The sequence below is a fragment of the Carassius gibelio genome, chromosome B17 (assembly GCF_023724105.1).
Source record: "Carassius gibelio isolate Cgi1373 ecotype wild population from Czech Republic chromosome B17, carGib1.2-hapl.c, whole genome shotgun sequence".
NCBI lineage: Eukaryota > Metazoa > Chordata > Actinopteri > Cypriniformes > Cyprinidae > Carassius > Carassius gibelio.
In genome coordinates, this window is record NC_068412.1 from 24,779,909 (window position 1) to 24,807,854 (window position 27,946).

At 35.7% G+C, this 27,946-nt stretch overlaps 1 protein-coding gene across 1 annotated transcript; it reads left to right on the top strand.

Annotated features, from left to right (window-relative positions):
• Positions 1-424: 424 nt before the first annotated feature.
• ttc6 (tetratricopeptide repeat domain 6) lies at positions 425-27,945 on the top strand. The gene is made up of 31 exons (XM_052579983.1): positions 425-737; positions 1,169-2,014; positions 2,746-2,910; positions 3,082-3,212; positions 5,179-5,355; positions 5,554-5,713; positions 6,236-6,340; positions 6,869-6,934; positions 7,923-8,012; positions 8,400-8,746; positions 8,981-9,434; positions 9,663-9,792; positions 10,375-10,550; positions 11,801-11,937; positions 12,055-12,224; positions 14,152-14,272; positions 14,511-14,670; positions 15,508-15,590; positions 15,968-16,044; positions 16,261-16,418; positions 17,089-17,223; positions 17,420-17,596; positions 17,689-17,829; positions 17,931-18,044; positions 18,210-18,329; positions 18,746-18,819; positions 20,234-20,444; positions 21,806-21,958; positions 22,508-22,681; positions 22,777-23,002; positions 26,913-27,945. Exons 2-31 carry the CDS (start codon positions 1,406-1,408, stop codon positions 27,068-27,070), a joined length of 5,199 nt encoding a protein of 1,732 aa, XP_052435943.1. The 5' UTR covers positions 425-737; positions 1,169-1,405; the 3' UTR covers positions 27,071-27,945.
• Position 27,946: the final 1 nt, after the last annotated feature.

Here is a 27,946-nt window from a genome sequence, read left to right on the forward strand (position 1 = left end):
GACGCTTTTATCCAAAGCGACTTACAAATGAGGACAACAAGAGAACAACAACAGAATACAAGTGCCATGACAAGTCTCAGTTTAGCTTAAACGCAGTACACGTACCAAGGGGTTTTAAATAATATAATCAATAAAATAAAAAAACAAATAGAATAGAAAAAAAGAAGGGAGCAAGCTAGTGTTAAAGGTCTTTTTCTAATATATATAACTGTATAATAAATTAAAAGAAAATAGAATACAACAAGATTAGAAAGGTAGTTTAAAAACAAATTAAGAATAGAATTAGAATAGCTATTTTAATGTTAGTTAACATTTAACGTGTTAATATATTTAGGGTATTTTATTTAATATTTTAACCTACATGTGAATGGAAGAGAATGTTTGCACAAAAGCTCACAATGATTCCTTTTTTTTTTTTTTTTTTTTTTTTTTTTTTTTTGCAAATCTGAACAACTGAGTGGTTGAACTCTGCAAAACACAGTATGGTATATATGCGTAAATAAAAATGCGTACAGAGCGAATAAAAGTTATAAACAAAATCATAATAATCTAGCACTTGAATATTTCCATGTGAAGATTTTCTCTGACTGGCACGCGCATGGCTATGGCTGGTTGCTAGGAGACGCTGTGTGGCGTTACACTGTTTTGAGTTTCTGACGTAAATAGCTGAAGTTATTTTTCAGCCGATACAATTTGATTTGAAGTACATTTCATTGTGGGAATGCATTCATGAAAAGGTAAGATACTTTTAAAGAATACTTTTAAATGTTTTTAGATTTGTTGAGGCACAGCATGATAAAAAGCAACTTTTGAGATAAAAAGCTAGCTTGCTAACTAACTTATGTAACGTTAGCGTATATATCTTTGAATAAGAATAAGATCCTTATAAGTAGCACAAACGTGTAAAGATAATTTTTTAATGATTATTTAATACGCTAGAGAATATAGAATAGCACAACGTTACAAAATTAAATCGACATAACTGAATTCGTAATATGCTTACTATATAACGTTACTGTTTATATATTATTTGACAGATATATGTCTCGACAAAAATGTGAAAGCAAACATGTTCAGAAATGAGGCAAAATGTGTTTTTTTTTTTTGTCCCCAAAATTAAACATGTACAATGATTTACTTCTGTTTTTGTTTCCTTTTTTATTTCCAGCATTTCCAATATATGAAGTGCACATATGAATTCAATCAGAACAGAAGCTGGCTTCTTTCTTACCTTGCCAGGTGAGCCCTGTCATCACAGATTTCCCCCGCATCCTGACAAAACCCAGCTGTGTTGTGTCTCAAATAAACTTTCACTTTCCTCTCCTCTACAAACTGCCCCCTGAATCCATGTCTCAACAAAGACCTACAAAATGAGCCAGGGTCCATAGACAAATCAGGGAACACAATGGCTCTTCCAAATCTTAAAGACAGGCATGGGATTGTCAGAAAGCCCGTCATAGCCTCTCTTGCAGGGACCACCAAAGCAGTATCCTTGTCCCAAAGGCCGCAACCTCCTGCTAAGCCCAGATCAGAGAGGCCTTTATCAGCAGGTGGATCTTACAAACCTTGCCCACTTGCTCAGCAGGTTTCAGGTGAGGAGACGAAAATCTTCAGCAATCAGCAGCCATATTCGGGCAGCTGTAATGACAATGAGGTATCAGGCTCTGTGAATTCAGCACAGAATGGGCATAAAAGAGCGCGGAGAGGAAAGAGTGAAACATTCCCGGAGCCTCATAAACATCAAACTCTCTCCAAGCACAGCAGCTCGCAGAGTCACATCAGCAGCGCTGGCTCAAGCACCATCCAAAGTGTCAAATCCACTTTTGAGCTGCTAAATGAAGCCAGACGTATTGCTGGACCTGAGCTGCCAGATGATGTTGACCAGCAGAGGTCGCCAGATGAGACCTTAGCATACACATTAGTGAAGGGAAGTGGGCACATAGAGGAGGATAGCGGTGCTGTTGTACATTCTATGGAAAGAGAAGATGGACACAGTTGCAGCTCTGATGACATGGTTAGCATTTTATTTTATATAAATTATTATACATTCAAAAAAGAGAAGTTGGACACCGCTACATCTCTGATGATGAGCTTAGCTGTTTTATTTTATATTATTAGTTTAATAGCATTTTGCATTTTATTTAGATTTTATTTGAAATGAAAGTCGGACAAAGCTGCAGCTCTTTAAACGAGGTTAGCTGTTTATTATATATCATTTTATTAGATTAATAGTTTTTTTTAATTTGATATATTTAATATTCATGGTTTAATATATAAAGAGGAGGACACAGCTGCAGCTTTGATTAGGCTAGCTGTTTATCTTGTACTCTTTTATTTTATTAATAGGGTTAGATTTTTATTTTGTTTTATTAGTAATTTAGTAGTTTATTATTTATTTTCTATATTTAACTTTTATATGGAAATAGATGTTACATAGCTGCAGCTCTGATGATGTTAGCTCTATTAATTATTTTTTTATTATTTAAATGTATAAATTAATGACCTCTCCAAACAAATTCACTTTCATGAGCTATTTTTATTTAAAACCTAATAAACGTTGTTGAACTTGATTCAGTACATGCAATATAATCCTTAAAAAAAGGAGCTTGGTTTGATATTTTGTATCTAATGCAGTGGCATTTAAGTTTGTCATTTCCTGTTAGTACATCCTGATAGGTGAAGTCATAGGCTTGGAATGAAAACTTCTAGGGAAATGTTCATAAACTTATGTTTATTTTTATTCAGGGGCCAACTCAAATAGACACCTTAGTACAAAAAGAGAAATGCTCCCCAAGACCAATGTGCCATCCACCGGTGTCATCTGGTGTCTTCAAGATGGCTAAATCAGTTTTACAGAAGGATACTGATATTGGCTCTGATGGTAGAGGGCTCCAGAATCTCTTATCCCAGGTAAACGGTAACAGTTATTTGATTATTACTACTACTAAAAGTTGAAAATAGTGCAATCAAATACGTTTTAAATGTTATTAAGTGTGAGCAATAGACACTGAATGTATTCGATTGGATATGTGTTCCTACAATCTGTGTTTATTCATTGTATTTATTATTTTTTATTTAAAGGTGACCACTGAAGATATAATAATGGCCCGAGGTTGTAGTTTGACTCCAGTTCAGAGACCGGAAAGGACTTCCCATCAGACCAAAACCATTCAAGGCCTGTCACTACTGGCAACCTGGAAACCTAAAAAAGAGTATAAAACATTTACTGATACACAGTGTCCCCCTCCAAAAGTATTTGGACATAAATAGTATGCATTTAATTGCATTCGATAGCAAAATATCAAAGCAAGTTTCACCAGGGCCCAAGTGGAGCAAGATATTTTCTCATAATGGTTTTAGTTCATCACATTAAGTATAAACATATTCCACTAACGTTTTACAACCACAAAATGTCCAAATACTTTTTTGTTCTATTGCATTATTTTAAAACATACAGACTTCTTGTTGTGTGAAGAATGTTATCCCGCATGAGAAAGAACACTTTAGCATACTTTTAAAAAGAGGATTATTACAGAAATAATACTTTAAAAGAATATACTTTGTGCCAACTGCATTTCAGGTATTACAAAAATATTTTTAATTACACATTTGTAGTGATAAAGTTGCAATTTAGTAAACTTAAAATAAATGAAATGTTATAATGATTAACACATTTACGTTAAAATGAATCAAGTTACTTATCGTGAGCTTTTACAGTATATGTTAGACATCACAGCAAACTACATCATCTACATACTTTAAGCATGACAATAGTTTATTAAAGCACACTTCTTTTTAGAAAGGTATCTTTTTGTAAAACTAGATGTGGATTTGATGCATTACATCATTTTTAAGTGAGCCATCAATGTTCAAATGCTTTTTAGCTGCTGTATACTTGATTTATGCATTATGACACTAAGGTTTACTAATCTATGTGTTGATATATTGGCATGTTCCACTTGCTATCAGCATGTCAATCTCTCAACGCTCCGTTAGTGGAAGGGCACAGAGGGTGGTCTTGGACGCAAATGATCATCTAGTTGCACACCACCTGAGAAGAGTGTACAAAGCTGTCATCAGCCCTATTTAGGGAGCAGTAACACAGCGAGTAATTGCCTGTCACTTACTCCACTCATCTGTGGTGCGGGTCTGTCTGGAGCCAACGCACCCACGCATCCCTCCTCCCGACCTCTGCAGCACTCACCTGAGAGCTGATAACGCAAGATTTACTACCTGCGCGGCTGAACCTGTGCCACTCCCTCACTCTAAAAAAAAGAACCTTTTAATTACTAGCTTTTTCCAGTCACAAGGGTCACTGAAAGGTTCCTGTTGGACGCGGTTGAGAGGGTTTATATGAGTGCCGCCTGCCTACGGGGCAGATGGATAGCGGGGCAGGTTGAAGGTTCCTCCTTATGGTTCAGGAATGTTTCTTTTCAGTGCAGGCAAGGCCAGTGACTTTGGTTTGACCTTCCAGGTCTTTCGATGAGGCTTAACCGTGCCCGATTGAGGTGATAAATCTAGCCTGTCACAGGGTAGAGTGAACGAAACATATGCCATAAATTGGCACTGTCAGTGGAGCCATGGGGACGTGGGTGGCGGAGGGCCTCTCCTGCCTGTCTGCAGTTTGAAGAACACAAAGGGCCCACTCACAAAGTCAGTTCTGAGGTCATTTCTCCCGATGTCTACAGTTCAAACAGTGGTGTGAAGTTATGGCAGAGACGATCTGTGCAAACAGACTCATCTTTTTATGGCAAGAACATAGGGCCTATATCACATTTAGTTGGCACCCAAAATGGTTTACGTTTAAGGTCCAAGAAATGTTGCTGTGACACCCTGATACTAGATTGACTGCTAAAAGTATTTCTGTATTGAGAATGTATATATTTATATTGGGTCTAGAAACATGATTTAAAACTGTTAAATAGACATTAGAAACTTGAAACCATTGATTACACTGTGACTATAGTGAGCAAGTGAGCATCATTTGGTACATAGTCTGAGACCACTATTGGAAATGCTTATATTTTGCATTTGTCATTTGCTTGGGAAGAGGCAATTTATAAGGCCATAAATTATTGTTTTTCTGTCTTACTTTCTTCAGACCACATTTTCCTAAAGCATAAAAAAAAACACATTACAGCCCCCCCCCCCCTCACTCATTGTTTGTTCTGTCTGCAGTGCAGAAGGGTATAAAACCATCCACCATTTGTGTACCACTCCTGCTAGTCAAGTCGTGCCTGTTGAGTTACAACTTGCTTCAAGAATCTGCCACACTCAAAACCTGATCACAGCAACAGCGCAGTTTAACCACCAGAGGACAGCACTTGGGCAAACATCTCACTCTGACATGCAAAGGTATAATCTACAGCCTTGTTTCTTTTAGAATGCTTCTCATTACAACTCATTCATTATGAATTCAGGTCATCGTTTAGGTTTTAACTCTTCTTCTTAAAGCACTGTAACTGTTCAAATCACTCCAAAGATGTATTTCCAGGCCAAATACGACATTTCAAGATCCAGTGACCACCATTAATGTTTTATTACTCATTGTAGGCTGGTGTGTGAAGGTGTTTCTGTTGATTCTACTGGGGTTTCAGCGAAGATAGACTGCATTTCCCACATGCCTAAACAGACGTCAGATACTTTGGAGGACTGGCAGAGAATAGCAGAGTATTACGTGGAGAGACCAAGGATTATGATGTGCGGACGTGCTGTAAGAAAGATCTATTATTTTATGACTCACCGTCAGTTGCTTTCATCAAAGTGACTAATGCATGACATTGACAACTAGATGTGATGAATTAAAACCAAGGCTCTGGTTTTAAGGAAGTATAGGCAAAACTGTTTTGCTTGACAGAAGTAATGATTTATGATAGCATAATTATGCTATTTATTGCATTATCAAATGTGCAGTAAAAGTTCAGTTAAAACGGACTTTTTAAGTAATTTACCTTTCTTCAATAGAATATATTTAAAACACTTGTTTATGTTCATTCAAACAGTAGCTCAAATTGGTCAAATTATATCGTTTTCCCCCATTGTACTTGTACTATTATGTCACTAGATGGCAATAGACACACATTATTTCCCCAATATAATCAACAGATGAATTAAAGATTTACACATTTCTTAATTTAAAGCTTTTAAAAGCCCACTGAACATCATTAGAATTCTTTTATTTGATTATTAACAGCTCTTTCCAACATCCAATTATTGTATTCTTTATTTCTCATAGGCAACATTGTGTCCCAGTGAGCTCAGAATGTTCTGGAGCCCAGCACCTCCTAAATTCATCTGCGCCCCATGTGTTATGAAAGACACACTTTTCCCCAAATACCAGGTATAGAGGCACCATTAACAGGCTTGTGCTTCCATCTCAGTGTGCTGGGACTTTTAACAGCACCTTTTTGCTGCAGAAATCACTGCATGCCTCCTCCCATCAGCTTCCTGCATTTATGCTGTAGACTTCTACATTCAGAGAAGATCCCAGAGTAACTCTGTGTCTCTACACTAGCAATGATACATGCTTTCTCTCTGTTATTATCTTGATGTGAATGTCCTTTTCTTGTAAACGAATAATAAAAGAGAATTGGGGTGAAGCACTTGAGGATGATCTTGTCAAGAGTTTAAATTAAAAAATGAGCACTTGACACATTAATGCCCACAATTCACATAATTTATAACTATTAATGTAATCTCAAGGATATTTCCTTTGATCTTGCTCATGCTGGGAATATACAATTTCTCATGTTACCTTCTGATCAGAAAAATAATAATTGAAGTGAAATCTTGTTCCTGTGTTATACACACTTTCATGCTGTAACGTCATTGCTCTAGCTTACATTTGTATTAATTTTTGTATCCTCAGATAACCCAGGCAGACCCGTGCAAAGAGAATCTGCGGGATGAGGTGCATGAACAGGTTATTTCTGAGGTTTGTTTATCTAATTAACCTTGATTTACATAGCCAAAGAGAAAACGAATTCAGAAAAGTGTTGATGTCTTTCTTTGTGTAATTGACATAATGACACATCCTTGAAACTCTTTACAAACATTTTGATATTATATAACAAAGATGCATTAAATAGATCAAAAGTGACAGGAAAGGACATTTATTTGAATTTCAAATACATGCGGTTCTTTTTTGTATTATTTTCTGTTTAAAAAAAAAAACTTTTTAATGAAGCATATTTTCTAATTTTTCAACATTCATAATCGGAAATGTTTCTTGAACAGCAAATCAGCATATTAGAATGCTTTCTGAAGGATCATGTGACACAGAAGGCTGGAGTAATGATTACAGAAATAAATTACATTTTAAATACATTAAAAGTTATTTTAAACTGTAATCATATTTCCCAATTTTATTTTCACTGTGTTTTGATCAAATAAATGCAGCCATGGTGAGCATAAGAGACTTCCTTTAAATCAATTCCAAACTTTTTTAACAATAGTACATACTATGTAATATGTGTTCCTACATGTATGGTTCAGTGATAAAGCATTGCGTCAGCAGCGCATAAGGTTGTGGGTTTGATTCCCAGAGAACACATGTTATGTAAAACATGTTAGCCTGAATGCAATGTAAGTTGCTTTGGATAAAAGCGTCTGCTAAATTCGTAAATGCATAAATGTAATAAATATTCCATTCCTCTACATGCATAATATTTAGGCTATACAATCATAGTTTTTATACAATAATTAGAAAACTATTTACATTTTTAAGCAGTATAGAAAGTCACACTGCAAAATTCTGCTGTGCCAACTTTTCATATTTTGTCTCCATAAATAAAAGAAAGGAAGAAAACAAGAAAAGAAAGAATTGTTAGCTTGCCACTGTCACTAACTCCAGTGAATTCTCAAGACCGTTTTCTGAATAACACTGTTTTGGACATTCTCTAAAAACTTGGCCTTGTCCCCAGGAAAATATCTTGCCTTTTAAGTGTAACTCTGTGGCAGACTTCAGAACAACAGGCTCACCGACTCCCTCTGCGTTCGTCTCAGCAGAACAGGTTGGAAGTCTATTCTAGTTTTGATGTTATTTGATGAATTCCTACTACTTTTTTAATAGTTCACATTGTCTCTTCTTATATAAAGCTTGACTCTCAGTAACATAACAACTGTACTCCTTTCTATGTTTGGGAGTTTAGCTACCAATGCCTCAAAGTGTTCACCTTTTAAAATCTTTCCTACACCTCTGCAAATTTCAATTTCTACTACTAACAGATATTTTTTCTCATTTATATTCTGTGAAGCCTATATATCATATAAAGCGAATAGAACAATTCAGCCTTTTTAACATAACAATTGGATGCAAGTTGTTCTGCTGCACTGTAGGACAAATGAGTGCAACCAGACTTTCACCTCTTGTAATATCCTGTCTCCCCTCTGGGTTTTAGTCGAGACGGCCTTGCTCTGCCCCTCACTTAACCCCAGATCTTGAGCCCCATCTTCGGCTGCAATCCGACTTCACCATCCTTTCCCAGGAGCTGGAGCATGTGCGATGGCAGCGGCAACAGAACTCAATTTGTGCAGCTCTGGCCAAAGAATCCCCATCCAATGCCAAACAGACAAAGCCTCAGGAGGTTCACACAGAGCCCAACTCATCAGAGCAGCCTTGCCTGGTCCCAAGCCACAGGAGGAACAAAGGCAAACGCAGGGCCAAGAAAAGGGGAAAAACACTCAGCTCTGTCAAGATGGCCTACGTTTGGAAAAAACTGAGAGAGCCATCACGGACACTAACAAGGTTTTTTATACGATTTTAGAATTACAAAACAACACCAAAACATGAAATTCAATGTAAACCACAAATATAAAAAAAGACTTTTATAACAATTTATGATGCAGCACATCTTGTATTAGGGTGTATCTCATAATTATTCCAAAAGTAATATTTCTGTCCAATTAGTATTCTAAAAGGAAAGTCTGTTGTGCTGTTTGCATTAATAATGTGTTCATCTTTCCTGTTATTCTCTAAAAGAAGTGAGTCTCTGTGTCAGTTACCATGGGAGTCTGAAACCTCCAGAGGGCAATTTTCACCCCTCCTCTGCCCCAGTCTGCCCATGCTCCTGGATTTTGAGACCTTTGCCACAGATCATGGTGGGATACCTGACTCGACACCACCCCGAGAGTGGGTCCGAGACATATGGGACTCCTGGTTTGACGAGGTCTTTCCCCCTCTGGAAAATCTCCAGAGTACAGGCTCTTTTCCTGGTGGTCTGGAGGAGAACCAGCTTCCACAGGATGAGATCCAGGATCTGGACAAAGTGGTTTTGGATGAAAGTCTCAATACAGTGGATTTGGAGCATGAAGTGGCCAAGCTGACCCTAACTTTGACTGAAAGTGGAAACCACAGTGCCTTCCACTATTGTCGTAGAGGAGCACTTAACATCAAACTTGGTTATCTCAACCAGGCCCTTGAAGATCTCAATGCTGTAAGCCTTATTTTCTTGTCTTTTATTAGTGATCCATGCTGAAGTAAGCATAATGAATACTGTTGCTCCAAAGTTTTTTTTTTTCAGTGTTATCTCATTACAAAATAGTTCATTTTAGAAATCATTATTCCAAACAAACCTGAACAAAATGTTCTACAGAAGCGACCTGATTTTCTGTTTAGATTATTGTGCACTAATGATCGATCTGTTGTTTTTCTATTTTTAAAGGCCATCTCCCTGGAGCCCCATTTACTTGATGCCTACTGGCACAGACACCACATCTACCTGCTGAGAAACGACCCCAATAGAGCTCTGGACGATCTAAACGTCATTGTTGAAAACAAGAAGCAGCATGCAGGTGTGTGCATGAGTCCACTTACATTACCAGACAGCAGGGAGATAAGACACTGATGCAATACTGGTGTATGTTATCTGACCTCTGTATTGGACAAAACACAATCTATACGCTTAAAGGGCACATATCAAACCAAGACTGTAGTGTCTTAAAATAAAAATATTTGATGTGCTTATATAGACAATATAGAAAATATTAATAAAATTCTAATAGTATATAAGTAGTACTAAAATTTCTAAAGAATTTGTTGTGATTATGCTTATGATTTATGAAAAAATATATGTATGTTGCGTGCAATTCCCTATAGCCTATATAACATATTTGGAATATCTATTTTCATATTTTATTAAGTTCTTTGATAAGGTTACAATACGAAGTCCTACGTAGTAACGTAACTTGCGTGATGGCCCCGAAAGTGAACTGAAAATGAACTGATCCTTAAAATGCTAAAAACAGCCTGTTTAATGTAAAGGTAAAAGAGAACGTAAAATGCTCATGTAATTGTAAATTATTCTATTTCTGGTGAACAAAACCTTCTTCAGAACAAAGTGTAAAAGCTCATGACTGATGCCAAATGTGTTTCAGACGCCTTCATGTCTAGAGCAGAAATCTACAAACAAAGAGGGGAAACCACACTGGCTCTGATCAACTACACCCAAGCCGTCAAAGTCAAGCCAGATGATGCAGAGATCTACTTTAAGCGGGCAAAGATGTATGAAAAGATAGGTGAGATACTGCTGGCCATGGAGGACTATGCTAAGGTGAGCCCTATTAAACAATGTAATTAGATTTGCATTTCCAGAAGCAAAAACCAGTGCTTGCAAGGTGTTAATAGACTAATCACAATTAACTATGACTCTTTTATCTAATTAGATTAACATTAATTGTCATTTATTTCTTAAAGCTGTCATACGTGAGGAATTAAATTTTCCTTGACCTTTTGAGATAAATGAGTTTATTGTACTATGGAAAATATACAGCCCTGTAACTTTCACAAGTGAAGATTTCTCCAATTATCCCAAGTCCACATATTAAACCTAAGCACCAAAAACAACTGTGAGTTTCTGAATCTGAGTTTTGAAAGTATTTTTTTTAGTTAAGTTTATTTATTTTTCTTATGAAATCTTTTATAATGTCAGCAGAGCCTATTCGATATCCCTATAAGGTGCTGTAAGTAGGACACATATTCCTTTTCCAGTTTGTGGCTTCTTTTTACTGTTTTGTTTATTGCATTTAATATATGAAAGGTGCTGTACAGTCAAAATTTATTATAATTATCATTCTCAAACACCAAAAGTAATACAGATGAGAGTTAAATGTAGAATTTTTTTTTCCTGTCAGTGTGTGGCACCTGCGTATCCTTGCTGCAGTCTGATATTACCAGTTTGTGCAGCACGCTTCAGCATGAATTGTTTTGTGAACCTGTCAGAATGTGATAGTCTTTGCAACACAGCTGTTGGGAGAGTCACAATAATCCTGGGCGAGAGAACTGCAAAGTGCAGCCCCTCACTTCACTTGTGAAGGGGACCTTTCTTAAAAAGCACATCAGCAAAACCGAGCCACTTAATGGTCCATTTAACTCTAAGGGTCAGAGAAAAAGGTGGGAAATGGCTTTAAAAAAGAAAAAAAAAACTAAGTAGACCTATTTTTATCTAAATAAAAGATGTTTGAATGGAATCGGTTCAATTTTTTGTATTGCAAGCACTGTCAGAAGGCTTTTTGAAATTGTGTTTGCCAGGTGTTATTTTTGTACTCTTTAATCACTGTAATTAGCTTGTATTAGTTTAAGGGGACAGAATTAGTCAATTTTTCAAAGCTTATCTGAGCAGAACACAGTTGGCATACACATTATGTACTCTAAATATAAATCCAAGATCCGTTTGAGTTCACAAAATAGAACTGACAATGCTGATTATAGAAAATTGTTGCTTAAGCATTGGCTCTAAGTTGTCATTACAATTTACATATGGAACAAAGAGGATTTTAAAAATAAATCCTTTTTGACTCCTAGACCTTCACCATCGACTCTACAAGGACTGATGCAATGATGAGCCATGGAATACAGCTTTTTAACACCTCCAAATGGATGCAGGCCCTGGAAACCTTCTCCCTGCTGCTGAAGCAAGAACCTGGGAATGCTACAGCCAGGTCAGGTTATATGCCTGATTCACCATGCTTTGTGTTTGATTTCCACAAAAAAAGAATTACTTCACCTCTTCGCTGATGTGTGTATCCAATTATAGTTATTTTCTACACTTACTGCAGAACATACAGAGGAAGGATCTATACCAAGCTAGGTCGGTTTGAGAAGTCTGTCGAGGACTTTTCTCTGGCTGTGCACTTGGATCCCAGTAGCTGGTTGGCGTTTTACCACAGAGGGTGTCTGCTGAGGGAGATAATGCCTCATATGGCCTTAAGGGACTTCAGCACATCTGGTAACACATACATGCTTGATATAACACATGAAAATGGGCAAATTTCACAGTTTCACAGTTACTCTATATAAAGACAGAGTACTTTGCCAACATTTTGAGGCAGACTGATGCCCATGGGTATGTTTAAGTAAAATGTTGAAGTCTGACAACTTGTAAAATGCAGGATGATTAGATCGATGGTTCAGTCATGGCTGTTCAACACTCAATTCAAAAGTTACACATGAGTGTTTTTCATATGATTTCTTCAGGAAGCCCACAGGAAAGAAAAAAATCTGAAACAAGATGTCTTTAATATCTCATATGCCTTTAATGTTTCTTCTAGACAGCAATGAGACTTTTTTCTCTTGAGAGATACCGCAGTAATTTATGGAAGATCGTTTCTGCTTGAATTTCAGAATTACAAGGGAAAAAAATCAGATTTTTTCTTTCTTTTTTTTCTGAATTCTGAGCTTAAATCTCACAATTCAGATTTTTTTTCTGAATATATATGTATATATTCTTACTGTACATCAACAGTTTGTCTCTTAAGGACTTTTAAGAGAAACATCTGATACAAAGCTGTCAGCTGATATGGGCAGTCAGATATCAATGCACTTAGTTGTGATTTCATATACATACAGATTTCTGAATGACCCATTTTGTAGCTTAGATTTCATCAATGGTCTTGGGAGGGAAATCCTTTTTTCATGTTATGTCTCCATGTCTTTGATCTAAATCTGCAAAGAAAGCCATTTTGCACTCAGTTATGCTCCATCAGCGGGGCCACTCTCATAACATCTCATGGCAGGCAGCTGCATCTGTTGCATCAGGTCATCTGAGGATGTTGATATCACTACTCAGTCAGCAGAACAAATAAGAACCATCAAGTCTTATCGTGCATGATTTTGGCAGCTGTAATCTGCTGCTTTGATCTCTGAAGATCGGAGGAATATTTTGTCAGCGTTGTCTACTGCAAACTGAACAGCTTCATCAGTAAAGTGTTTTACACTGCCCACCTAAGCACTGTGGTGCTGTGTAACAGGAGTGTAGGCGAGAGTAGACATTCGGCACTTAGCCTATTTTTGTGACATGTACCATGCAGAAATTGTACTTTAAACCAATTTATCAACAATCTTTTGCAGTATATGAAGCAATATAAATATTGGAACAGACATCTGCCTGCATCACATTTTCTAAAAAAATTCCAATACTCTTTTCTTACAAATATTTTGGGGTGCTGATTCCAAAAATAGTGCCGGTTTTGCTGTTGCATGTCACACTTTCTCATAAAAAATTGTGCATTTACTAACATTTTGGGTTTCAGCAACCTCTAGTTCAGTGAAAACTTCTTGTTTTCCCTATTTTAATCATCAGAAAAATTGGCACAAATACTTGGTTCATGTCTTCCTCTGAGCCAGGTTACAACTGTTTCTTCAATTCAATTCACCACCATTTTTCAGATGCATGAATGATTATGAAGACATTATTTTATGCCTTATACTGATTTTGCAGATTGCAGGTTAAATAACGGATTTTGTAAACTTCTTTTTGTAATTCAAACCAAAATGTTTGGCTGCTTTTATTATTTTTATAATGGCATTAAACCTGACAAATACATATCATTTGAACAATCATTCTTATTTTGTTTAATAAACTGTATGTGATGGAAAGTTTTTATTTTTATTTATTTATTTATTTTAAGCCAGCATCATCAAAATAGTTTATATTAGGCCTTTTTGCAAATCAGCTGAAATTGTATTCATTGTATTAACTTGTATTAATTCTTCTGTATTACAATATTTACACTACAATTTATTGCCAGATACAGATAAAGAAAATAGTACATTGGAGACCTTATGCCAGAACTTTGTGCTGTAAAGTAAAATCAAATGCTTTCAAAGCCAGGACCTCTCATTAGCCATGTTTTATCTGTATATGTGTGTGTTAGTTCTCATCAATGACAGTGCAGAAAACCTGAGTGCATTCCTGCACCGCGGTCAGGTCTACATGACGCTCCGGCGCTGGCGGCAGGCCATGGCTGACTTTGAAGCTGTGATCAAACTTGACAGGTGATGTCCCAGCCTCCTTCAGTCTGTGACAAAAGGATCTTCATTTTCTTTTGTTGCACCAGTGCAGCAGGCCATAAGTTGAGGATACATTTATTGAAGCATGAAACTCTTTGAAAGTTACTTTTCAAAAGATCTCTTCTTGGGAAAAAGTGACACAAAGTCTCTGAGCAGCTTGTTTAAAATCAATGAAATAATATCTGAGTCATCATCTCTTCTCTCTGTGTGAACCTCTTTAAAGTCACAGCAGATTTGCAGCTGTTGCCCACGTCAGTTTGGGACTGATCTGTATGCTGAATATGGGCCGACAATATGAGGCCATCAGAAGGTTCAGTAATGCATTGAAGGTGGACCCCACCTATGTAAAGGCCTACGTATGCCGGGCCAGAGCCTACTTCAACGTAAGCCACTGTTATATGGATGATTTGGACTGCCACATAAAATGATGGAACACATGTATTATTGATGTATTTAAAATAAAATGTGTAACTGTCTGTTACTATTGTGTATAGATCTTAATCAGGGTATCACCATATAAAATTTTTGTCAGGAATGAAAACAAAGCTGTGAGGAATAGAAGCATTCAACAGACTGTACTGTAATCTCTTAAAAAAAAGACTTTCAGTTGATAAAAACTACATAAAACAGTTTTGAAAGTTGTGAGTTATACCTTTATACAGCACATGCCATTGTAAAGACTGTAAGTCGGTCACTCACAGCCTTGTTTTCATCTGTTTTAAATTCAGTATGGCTTCTAAGCCAACTAAGGTCTATAGTTGTGGTTTGCTATTTAAACAAACCCCAAACCTTTTTGTGCTACAGTATGGTCATAATTAATACTTAAAATAATGCAGTTTGTTGAGGAGCTGTTTCTAATTTTTTCTTATTTTATGATTTCACAAAATGCTTTTGGTGATTTTATTTGACTATGCTTTTCTTTTGTTCCTATTTCATTTGGTAATTTAACCCCATGGACTGATTATTTCTGATTATTGAATCTGATAATAGTCAGAATCTGATATTATAACTGATTACTTTTTTTTTCTTTGATTGTTTATTAATTGTAGAATAAAGCCAACATACATGGCTTACAATAGCCATTCAAGTTATTCAGCTAATACTATGGATAATGGCATGCCTAGTCCATGTTAATTTGAGATTTTTGGTTACTAAAATATTTTATTTTAATTTAGATTTTTATAAAACTAACTAAAGGAGTGATCTTATATTTTTCACAGGTGAATAATCTGAGTAGAGCGGTGAAGGATTTGACTCGAGCCATACATATGAAGCCAGACGCTTATGATCTGCACATCTTGAGGTAATTTGAACACAAATGTGCATGCCCTTGATTCTTTTATTATTTTCTAGAGTTGCTGTATGGTTCAGAGTACCATCATGTTTATTCTGACACAAGGCTGTGAAGGATAGAAGCACAGTTTGTTCAATAGGTCTTACTCTTAATTGCAAATAAGTCTTCCCGAAGTTCCAGTTAAAAAGTGACTGTGGAAATTGGACAATGTAAAACATCAAACCAGTGCAACAAACTGAATGGAATTTACTTCTGTCCTTCATTTGTCTTAATTAAAAAAAATAACCTTGACTTAGGTCCATGACAACAGTCTATTTAAAAAAAAAACTATTGTTTTTAACTGTGCTATAGAAAAAAGTTCTTAAAATTTTTGTGTCCGGTTTTAGAGGGAAGTACTTGTATGAAATGAAACAGTTTGACCTGGCCATCCTCTGTATACGGTACACAGCGGAAATGAAAACAGGTAATGATCACATAAATTCATTTCACTCTTCAGCATATTTTTAGTACCCGAAATATCCCAGCCCTTCTCTCTGCCCATCTTTTAATGAGCATCATTAAATCTTGTTAGGCCACCTGGCCCAACTGAGGGTGAAGTAAAGCTTGCAGGAAAATGTGGTTTATGTTGCCATAACAACAACTAGACCCAGCCGTAAAGCTCTCCTCCTTTCCGTCACAGCTCTGGGTTTATCACCAGTCCAGCAAGCTGTCGTCCAATCGTTCCTGGGGATCTATGCCAATGCCGTCGTCTGTCTTGAGGAAGCGGTCGATACGTGCCCTTCTCCTCCACACCTCATTCTTCTCGGGAGGACACTGATGAGGGAGCACAGGTTCAAAGTGAGTCTGAGACTCGGTCAAGCTCTGTCTGGCACAACTAAGCAAAACACCAAACAAACTTTTCCAAAGACACTGACACAATTTTAAATAAAACAATAAGAATTATATAAAAATGCATGCACTGTGGTGCAATTTTTTTTCAAGATTCTTCACTGAATAAAAAGTAAAAAAAAAAAGGGCAGCATTTATTTGAAATATAAATATTTTGTAACACTGTTAATGTCTTAACTGTCCTTTCTGATCAGTTTAATGCATCCTTTCTGAATAAAAGTATTAATTTAACTGAATCCAAACGTTTGAACAGTGGTGTGCACTAATGTACACAGCAGATTATTTTTTGCTAAGAAAACAAATATTTTATGAAAAAAGCACAATAAATAATTGGTCTGTTTTATTGTAGTTTGTTACTTTAATACAACATTTTTTTTTTTTTTTTTTTTTACATTAACCTGGCTTACTTTTAGAGGTCACAGCCAAGGTCACAGTTTCGATTCCCAGGGAATGCATGAAAATAACTTATAAAATGTATACCTTGAATGTAATGGATACGTTTGCCAAATGCAAAATTCCGTTACCTCTTATAAAGCATCTTTTTGTCTTTTAGTAGAAGGCAGTATTGTGACCTATTAATGCTGCAAGTTGTCCATGGTTTATATTATGTCATACACAGGAAGCAGTGGAGTGTTTCAGAAAGGCCCTGTCACTTCTGGGTACCTATAAAACTAAACTCCTTACTTCACAAGAGACCGCGGAGGTCTTTTATCTTATGGGCATGTGCTACATGAAACAAATCCTTTTGTTACAGGTAATTCATTGAATAATAAAATCAACATTAAAACATACCCCTTTCACTTTCTTCAAACACGTTTCTGAATACTACTATGTGTGGTCCAAAAATGATTAGCATTTTATCACATTTATAAGATGTGACAGTTAAAAACTAAACAGATGGAAACAATCATATCTGTCACTATTCTCTTATCACCTTTTTTTTAATTCAGGAGAGTGAAGACTCTCTTCTCCTCCATGCTTTGGATGCTTTTAACAGCGCTGTGAGCATGAACCCAGACCACGCTGAGGCTCACCATCAGAGAGGACTGTGCCGTGTACATCTACAAGACTCCACGGGTGTGCAGGACTTTAACAAAGCACTCCAAATCAACCCCCACCTCTATCAGGTACACCGTGATTCTAGCTCAGTGCATGGGCTGTCTGCACTAATAATGTTCTTTCTAATAGGTTCAGAATAATACTTGTTTTTCTTTTCAAGGTGCATCTCAGCCGAGCTGCTCTTTATGGGGCTCAAGGACGATATGCAAAGGCTGTACTCGACTGTAATGAAGCTATCAGGATACAGCCCAAGAGTGTCAGAGCGTACTTGTATAAAGGAGCTCTTAAATTCTATTTGAAAGTTAGTAAAAATAGCACAGTTTTGAGCCTAATTATCTTTCACTTGAGGCTGATGATATCCATGGTATTAGAGAGAAATGTTGAGCACTTGTCTTGTTTTAGGCATACAAGAGTGCAGTGGAGGATCTGACAATGGCAGTCCAGATGGACAGTGCCTGTTCATTTGCTTACTACAACCGCGGCGTATGTTTTCATGAGCTGCAGGATTATGAACGGGTGACATTTCTTTTCATTTCCCCACTTTGCATGCGTTTTTTCAAAACGGCAATGTATACAGGATCATACAGAAACATATACTAATGCAGGCTGCTTTTTCATAACAATTGCACTTTAATTCATAGTTGTTCTCTTTCTGTGCATTATTTCTCTTTAATCTTCAAGGCTCTCCGAGACTATAGCATTACGCTGCTCTTGGGCTGTAAGACGGAGCTTGAGCTGAAAGTCTTGATAAACCGTGGCCTTCTTTATGTGGAGCTGAATGACTATGGCAGTGCCCTTCAGGTAGGCCACAGTTATAAAAAAGAAGCATTGATTGCATCAGGCATGTAATCCGTTTGTCTGAAGGATTTTGAAAGCATATTCATCATGAGATTTATAGTGAGGTTTTTCATATTTCTCTATTCTTGTTTTCATGAAATGTAATTTACAGCTCAGTTTTTCATCCATAAATTGACATATTTTGGAAATTAAAAAACGGTGTTGTATGATTTTATCCTATGGGAATTGATTTGATTGTCAGAGTAGCCATTAAATATAAACATAAAGCCACATGGTTTTAGAGGATGTTTTGGAATAATGTTAACAGATTTTAATGAAGTAAATTGAGTCATTTTTTATTAAGTTGACTTTAGTAGCATTTTTCTAAAAGCAGTAATAGTGAATAAAATGTTAGTGAAAATGATTGTGTTTTGTTTTAGGATTTTAAGGCGGCAGCACAGAAACAACCAGAGGATGTAATAATGCTTCATACACTGGGAGTTATTCACCACAGGTGTGAATTTATTTTGAGTTATCATTTAGTATGATTGACTGTTGCACAGTGCTACATTCCCAAGTTTAAGCTGAGAACCATCTTCAATCAGCAGTGGCAGTGGGGTCATAATAACTGCTGCACAGCATGCTAAACTGCTATTGTGTTTAAAATAATAGATCAAGGCTTTAGACCTCTGAGACACATCATGCCAGGTCATGTGGTTTTATTCACTGAAAATTTCTTAGAACTAGGAATTCATTGAATTTAGTTGAGTTCTGCGCTTTATTCTGCTCTTTATAGTGAAGCACTGAATGCACCACAGTAAAGAGGTGATTCATATAGTATCAATCTGTAGGTTGCATTATGGAAAATCACATTTTTCTTGGACATTTAAAGTAAAATGATTAAAAATAAAATAAATATAACTCACAAATGAAATGATGCCTGTTAATGTAAAGTTGTAAAAGCCACAAAAAAAAAAAACTATTTTGCCACAAGAAGCTTCTAAAGTTTGGAGTTGTTGTTTTTTTCAAGATTCTTTGCTTAATATAGAGTTAAAAAGAATTCATTTGAAATAAAAATCATTTGTAACAATATATGTCTTTTGATTAATCCAGCATTTCTGAATAAGAGTATTCAAAAGAAAAAAAACGTTTGGATGATTTTGGATGATTGAGTTCATGTGTGGAAAGTGATAAAAATGTATGACATGGTTATTGTTATTAAAGCACAAGAAAAATTACTATATTTTTCTTCTCATGGTCCTAAGGCAAGAGTTTGAGTGGAAGATGACTCTAAGAACTATATTATTAATGGAGCCCTGAAACCTTGTAAGAAATTTATGAATAGTCATTGAAGCTCTATGTGAACTGTGTCGCTTACCGTGCAGATATGTATTTAAATGGAGCATTCAGTGCATAATATATCTACAAGTTTTATTGATCAACATTTAAAAGGTTCTACGCTTTCAGAATGCATTCAGTCTGACTTGTATCAGATTAACAGCCTATGACAGACAGGACATCTCATCTCTTAAAATGGACTATATAATATGAAATATTATAGTATTTCTCTGACAAGACGCATTGCTCTCTGAACTATCATTTACAAAAGAACAGAATGCTTTCAAATCCATAGAAGTAACATTTGCACATTTTCATTGCTTTAAAGGAGACTTTCAAATAAATGGCTATTAACAATAATTGCAGGGTGTTTTTTTTCTTATTAAACTGAGACTTCTGGATGAATGCAATGATCACACTGGGAATGTTGCACAGATTTTAATTCAGTTTTCAAAAGCAAGAGAGGGGGACGTTTTTACAGAATGTTTAAGGCAAAGTTCATAATTAAGCGGACAACTAATTTTCATGTGCAAACAGAATTAGGACACATCACTGAGGGTAACAGTCTGCTTTCTTTGTCTGTTTCCAAGGCTTGGCCAGTTGCAGGAAGCTGTGGATGCTTACAGCCAGGCTTTAAGACTTGATCCCTTCTTGCAAGATTCCCATGTGGGCAGAGGCAATGTTTTCATGGATTATGGGCACAATCACGCCAGGAAACAAGCTCAGAGAGACTTCCTCTCAGCCCTGCATCTCAATCCACTCTGTTCAAGTGCTCGCATTAGCCTGGCATACAACTTACAGGTAGTGTAAAAATAATTTTTATTTCTCACAGGTTGATCTCTCATAGCTTAACAGATTTAGAGACTTTTCCAAATGCTTAATTTAAGTCTCTGTTCACATCCTTCTCTTAATCTTCCTTTGGAGAAAAAAAAGCCCTCAAATTAGTGTGGATAGCATACTACCTCTGATAATTGGTCTTGGGAGAATTTGGTGTGAAATATCACTGATTTTTGACAACAAACTTTTACATCCTGGCAAAAATGAGCACCGTTGTGATCCTTTCTGAATTTTTCATACAAGATTACTGTTTCTTCCCCTTTAAAAACATCTAAGAAACTGGAGATTTATACAGTCTCTATTTAATCTCATTGATGTTTAGGGGACCTAACTGAGATAGTATATTTTATTTATTTTTTTATTTTTTGCACAGTAAAAAAAAAATATTATACCTGTATATAAAATGCATTTGTTGCACTTGTATTTTTATGGAAGCTTATTTGAGCGAAGAAATTAAAGGTAATTGTGACTTTTTATCTCACAATTCTTTTGTATTTCAATTCTGAGAAGAAAAGTCTTATTGTGAAATTATAACTTACAATTTTCAGAAGAGAAGTCAGAATTATGAGGTGAAAAGTCACAATTACCTTTTTTATTTTTGAATTCATTGGCATTATGCTGGATGATATGGGCAAGTCATGTTATCTCATAATTCTGATTGAAATTTTCTCCTATTTTGTCTGTTGCATATTGTGATTTTATGTTTTACATAAATCACCTTATCATAAAATGTTGTCTAGTAATACACACAATAATCTCGGCATGTCCAAAATATGTCTGTTATGGGAAGGAAACTAAATCACAAGAAAGTTACCATAACTGACAATAGACTATTGACAACACCATTAGTTATTGTAGAATACCTCAATTACACAATGACTAAAATATTTTGCATCACAAATTTGAGTGGTCTCATTAAATGCTGGAAATTATACATAACAAATAATTTATGCTTGGTAAATCTTAACCTTGTTAACCTTGGTGATCTTAATTTCTACATTCTCTTCTATTCAAGACTTTTGTCTGTCTGGTATCTTTTGTCTCTGTGCTCTGATGCTGTTGCTCAATTCTCTTTTTAAAAAGAACCCTTTCTTGTGAATTAAATGTAGAATAACTAATGGCCAATGCGCAGAGAAAAATCAGAGAAATCAGGTCAACAGTATGAAACAAACAAGGATGTATCTGATTGCTTTTGGTATTCATCCTGGCACTCATTATCTCTGTCTCTTCCCCCAGAGAGGGAACCGTATCTTGCAGACAGCCTGTTGCCTCTCAAGCCTATTGATTTTCACTAATCCATGTCGATATCTTGTCCTCTACGGTAGGTTTTGGGATTCTTCCAGAGAGCCTGGAATCAGTTCACTGTGGCTGTAGAGGTGAACCCTAAATGCTGGGCAGCGTATGAAGGCAGAGCTGTTACCAGCCTACAGATGGGCAACATGTTTGCAGCCCTGCAGGACATTAACACTGCTATAAAGGTTGTTAGCAAAGATTTAAAAAAAGAAATGAATACTTTTATTTAACAAGGAAGTGATCATCAGTTACAATGAAATCAAATAAATGCTGTTCTTCTGAAATCTGAGTTCTTCTATTCAACACAGAATTCTGAACAAAATAATGTATCACAGATTCTACAAAACATGAACCAGCACTGTTTTAAATGTTGATGATGATGATAAAAAAAATTATTCAGCAGCAAATCAACAAAGTAGAATGATTTTTGAGAGATCATATGACACTGAAGACTAGATTAATGATGCTGAAAATTCAGCTTTACGTCACAGGAATAAATTACATTATTATTTTTTTATTGTGTTAATACCATTGTGCTAATATTGTACAATATTATTGCCTTTATTGTATTTTTGATAAAATAATTGCAGTGTTGGTAAGCATACAAGACTTATTTAAAAAACATGAACAAATCTTATCAACCCCAGATTTTTTTAACAGAATGTGTTTATTTATTTAGTCATTTTTTGGTAAATTTTTCCTGTCATATCTCTTCTTGTCTTTGCCCTTTTCAGTGTAACCCTCATGCAGAGCAGCTCTTCACAAACCGAGGTCTGATCCAGCAGTTCATGGGAGATAAAGCTAGTGCCATGAAGAACTACCAGACCGCTATCAGCCTCAACCCGGAATATTCCCTCGCTTACTTCAACGCTGCCAACCTCTTCTTTTACAATGGACAGTTTGAGCAGGTAAAGCCAGAGGCAATTCAACACTGACTCTCTTGAGACTCTCTAGATGAGAGCTGTTGAGATATAAAGCGAGTCTCATTTTTTTTGCGACACAGGCATGTGAGAACTACAGCCGAGCATTTGAACTGGACCCCTCAGATGAGTCTGCCATCCTGAACCGAGCCATCACTCACGCTCTGCTGCGGAAGGTCCCAGCATCCCTGCAGGATTTCAATGAGGCTCTCTGCCTCAACCCGCTGTCTGCACATGCCTACTTTAACAGAGCCAACCTGTACTGCTCTCTCAGACAGTTCCAATCAGCCGAGAGGGACCTTATGCAAGGTGAGCTGTAGCAGACTGAGTTCACTGCCATCTTTTATTAAAGGAGGAGTATCCTACACTCATGTACCATTATGTACCCTGAATTCAATTTAAGTCAAAGGTTTGGAAGAATTGAGAATATATATATATATATTTTTTTTAAGAAGTTGCTCATGCTCGAGTAGGGCTGTGTCGGTTGCCTACTGTCACCGGCGGTAGTGATGTCAAACACTCTATAACAAGCATAATACAAAGTTGTAATAGTTGCAAATTCTATGGTAAGTCTACAGTAATTCACAAAGTACTTCAAACACCATACACATCATTTCCTTTAGATTGGCAGGTTTGAGCTAACAGTTTATGCATTTAGCTAATTCATTTAGTGTTGGGCGATGGACCTTGTTGGGAAACCAAATACTACATCGCCGATCTTGACGAAACCTGTTGCAACGCGGAGGTGTTGTCAAGATCGGCGATGTAGTATTTGGTTTCCCAACCCTGTCAAGTTGTCTACACAGGACATATGAACTCTGTGTCAGTACCTCATAGATCGGACGGGGGATTCATCATGTCTTGTGCTGCATCTAGTGTAACATCAATGATTATAATGAGTATTTTGTTGCGCTGCGTCGCTCGCGTCTGTTAGACAGGGTGTATTTAACTTTCTTATTTAGGCTACTTTCTTGTTTAACTGTATTATTTCTTTGATATTTATTTTAGTGTTTTGCAGGCGGCTTTCACTGACGGAGGTGCTCAAATAAACGCGAACTGACGAGTTAAACAGGGTGTGTTAGATGAATGGGCTGATTTCAGAGACGTGTATAAATATATATAAATAAATATGTTACATGCATGCACAGTTTAAATCAGCTTTAATCACCTTTTTGGTAATTCCATGACTTAACTGACCAGCATAATGCATGCACATAGTTTATTTTATGGTTTGATATGAAAGGATATGCACAAAGGAATTGCAGACCGACACGCTTGCTTAACTTGCACCTGGCACTTAAGTGAAGTGAAGTCACTTCTTGTCATGAGAAAAAGTTACAGAAGCAACAGTTGTGAGTGGGGTGGTCAATCCTAGCCCCGCCCCTACATAAAATATGGGCAGGGCAAATTTCTACACTAATATATATAGAGACATGTATAAATATATATAAATAAATATGTTACATGCATGCACAGTTTAAATCAGCTTTAATCACCTTTTTAAAATCACCTTTTTAATCACCTTTTAAAAATCGGTGGTTGATTTTTACCACCGCAGTGGTCATACTGTTGTCGGTTTATGACCACCGCGGTGGTAAAAATCAACCACCGTCACAGCCCTATGACCGAGGCTGAAAAATTCAGCAAAAACCTATACTAATGTGAAATATTATTTACAATTTCAAATAACAGTTTTCTGCTTTCAAATTTAATTTATTCTTGTGATAAAAGCTGAATTTTTAGAATCATTATTCCAGTCTTCAATGTCAAATGATCATTCAAAAAAACATTCCAATATTCAGATATGCTGGTCAAGAAATAAATTATTTTAAATTGTAATATTTCACAATATTTTTACTGTATTTTTTTTATCAAATAGCATAAGTGACTTCTTTCAGAAACAATACAATTTGTAGTAATTAAAACCTTTTGAATAGAAGTGTGTTGTTGTATCAATGTCAACATGTCGTTTAAGTATTTTTGCACTAAACATTCACATTACCATTTTCCATGTCTTTTTGTCCAGCAGAATGAAAAAAGCTGTATTTGTTACTTGTTCTATGTAGAGACAAAAACTAAACTAAATTTTTAATTTAGACTTTTGTTTTTAATTCTATTTTTATTTGTATTTCAAGCTGACATGATAATCATAACCTTATTGCAACTAATTTGGTTCACAGATATCACTAATTCTTTTATGAATACTGAAGGTCACATTAATCATGCAGCGTATCATGAGAGAGCAAGACCAAAAGCTGACTACAGAGTATATGGTTTGTTGATTACATTGGCATATATATAGAAAGGTTATTATGTTCCAACTTTGAAACTTCTTGATATTAATATGCCAGTAATGATTCATCACTTTACAGGTAGATTTGTACATCATGTCGACTTTTGATATCGTCTTCACTTAATAACGTCTGATAACACTGGCTGATATCTCTGTGGAGGGCTTTTGTCAAGATGATGAATGGAAAGCTGGTGAAAAGATAGCAAAGTTGTCTTTATCCTCAACAAATCCAGACAGTCATACACGTGCTAGTCTCAGTCTTATACAGCATGCAGTCAGACCTCCCAAAAGTCAACTCAATGACGTCTGATGCAAATTCCTGTAAGATCTTTTTTCAACGTGTTTGAAAGAAGTCTCTTATGATCACCAAGGGTGTGTTATTTTAGAAAAAATACAGTAAAAACAGCAATATTGTGAAATATTATTACAATAAAAAATAACTATTTTCTGTTTTAATGGATTTTAAAATGTGATTTATTTCAGAACTTAAATTTCAGCATCCTTACTTTAGTCTTCAATGTCACATGATCCTTCAGAAATCATTCAAGTTTGCTACTCAGGAAACTTTTTTTATTATAATAATTATTGAAAGCAGTTGTGCTGCTTAATATTTTTATGGAGACCGGATAAATTTTTTTCCCCAGGATTCTTAAATGAATAAAAAAAGCTCAAAATAGTTGTATTTGATTTAATCTTTTATACATGAATCTTTTGTAGCATTATAAATGCATTTGCTATCGCTTTAATGCGTCCTTGCTGAAAAAAAGTTTTAATTTATTTAAAAACTAAATAAATACTGGTCGCAAACTTGTGAATGGTAATATGTTATATATATAAATATCTTTTTTAGTTCTCTAAAAATAAATCAATGCCTGTTTTTATGGCTTTTTTCAGTATTCAATTTAATATTTGTTTTCTCACAACCACATGTAAATAATGTTCCTGTCTAAATGGCAGTACTTGACCTAAACAGGCAGTAGAGTAGAACAGACTTAATACTCAGGAGTCCAAAAACTGACTACATTAGTGTGTGTGTGTGTGTGTGTGTGTGTGTGAGGCAGATGAATGCTTTCAGCACACACTTTCACACACAAAAGGACAAGAGCATGATGGATTTGACCACATGACTGCCTGGGGAAAAGAAAAAAGACAGAAGGAAAACAAATGCAGCAGCCATGTCTCTTTGCTGCTCTACAACTAGAGACAGGTGGTTACTATGGTTACAGTGTAAACCAATTATAGATTTCCTCTTGGCAGGCTGCATATTTATGAAGTCGAACGCAAGGATGTGCGAGCATTTCTGATATAAAAAAAAACTGAATTTCTCAGAGCCCCTCTGCCTGCGGCTGAAACAGGTGGGATATTAGGAAACAGATGGCCCTCTGTATCTAATGAGTGTGTTCTCCGTCAATGGAGTAATCACTTGCTATTCCAGTGTACGCTTTCAAACAATCTAATTTTGTTAGCCGTAAATAGACACATTGAACACTTATCCTATAAGCCCTAAAATGAGTTTTTCTGCATTATCTCACTCAAATCAAGGCCTTTACATGTGTGAGCTCTTTGAAACAAAACAACGTCTGTAAAGGTATCAGGCGAGCAATGGTAATTTATGCAAATGCAGATGGCAAATTGCTTGCAAATTGTCCCTCTTGTGTAAACTAAAAAGTAGATGTCCTCCTATTCACTGTCTCTCGCAGCCTGATGTTTCAGCACTGGGTGATGGGTGCTAGCCTAATATTAACGTCAGTCTCTCTGTGAGAAGAACAGAGCTGAGAGACGAACTGTGAACAAAGCTGTTGTGGTGAAGACAACACAAATAATGCTACACCTCTCTGTGTAAACAGGAGACAGAATGCTGGGGAAGGGTAGAGTGACATTATGCTCTAACATATCTGTGTGTGTGTGTGTGTGTGTTTCTTGAAGCTCTGATGCTGCAGCCTGGAGATGCTCTTCTCTATAAACTCAGGGCTGATGTTCGGGGTCATCTGGGATGGAAGGAGCAGGCGCTGGATGACTACAGAACGGCGGTGGAGCTTCAGGATTCAATATGCTGCTCAGGGTTGGAGAATGATCAAAATTAGATTTTTGCTCCTTAGATTATTTTGATTAGCTAATGCAATATATTTCATGCAATTAACATTTTTTGTCTTAATTTTGTTTGTGTGAATGTGAGTTTGACACTACATAAAAAAATATTGAATGTGTGGAAAACCAATATCCAGACTGTCAATTTATTTTGATAGTTTTTTCCATCATCCAGCCATCTGTTATAATACTTTACTAAATTAAAACAGTTTTTATTCTTTATTTCTAATATCATTAGCGAGTGTTAAATAATGTAGTAATTTTAATTGTATTTTTTATATATATATATATATATATATTTAAATTTAGTTTTTTTAAATTTTAGTTGTATTTTTTATATATTAAATTAATTTAATAATAAATTAGTTTGTACTGTAGCTAAAGTCAAGTAGATTAAGTATATCATCTTTTTGTTGAAAAGGCTTAATTTCAATAAAAACATTCTTCAATTTAATTAATATTTTATGACATTTTATTTTGAGTGAATAAGCCATATATAACTTTTTAAAGCATGGTTTGTTGTATGTTAGATTTTTTAGGGTTTCTAAAATAAGTTTATTTTGCATACCAAGGCTGCATTCATTCTATACAAAGTACAGTAAAAACTAAAATATTGTGACATTTTATTATTATTTAAAAAAAATATTTTCTATTTTAATATATTTTATAATGAAATGTATTCCTGTGATGCAAAGGTGAATTTTCAACACCATTACTCCAGTTTTCATTGTCACATGATTCTTCAGAAACCCATATTTCTTATCAATGTTTTTTTATGAAAAAAAATTTAGATACATTTTTTTAGGATTCTTTGAAAACAGCATTTATTCGAAATAAAATCTTTTGTAACATGATGAATGTTTTGGGATCAC

Coding starts and splice junctions, on each gene's coding strand:
- ttc6 (XM_052579983.1), top strand. CDS start 1,406: ATGGCTCTTCCAAATCTTAAAGACAGGCATGGGATTGTCAGAAAGCCC. Junction 18,045..18,209: donor AGCTGCAGGATTATGAACGG/GTGACATTTCTT, acceptor TTAATCTTCAAG/GCTCTCCGAGACTATAGCAT. Junction 22,682..22,776: donor ACAATGGACAGTTTGAGCAG/GTAAAGCCAGAG, acceptor TTTGCGACACAG/GCATGTGAGAACTACAGCCG.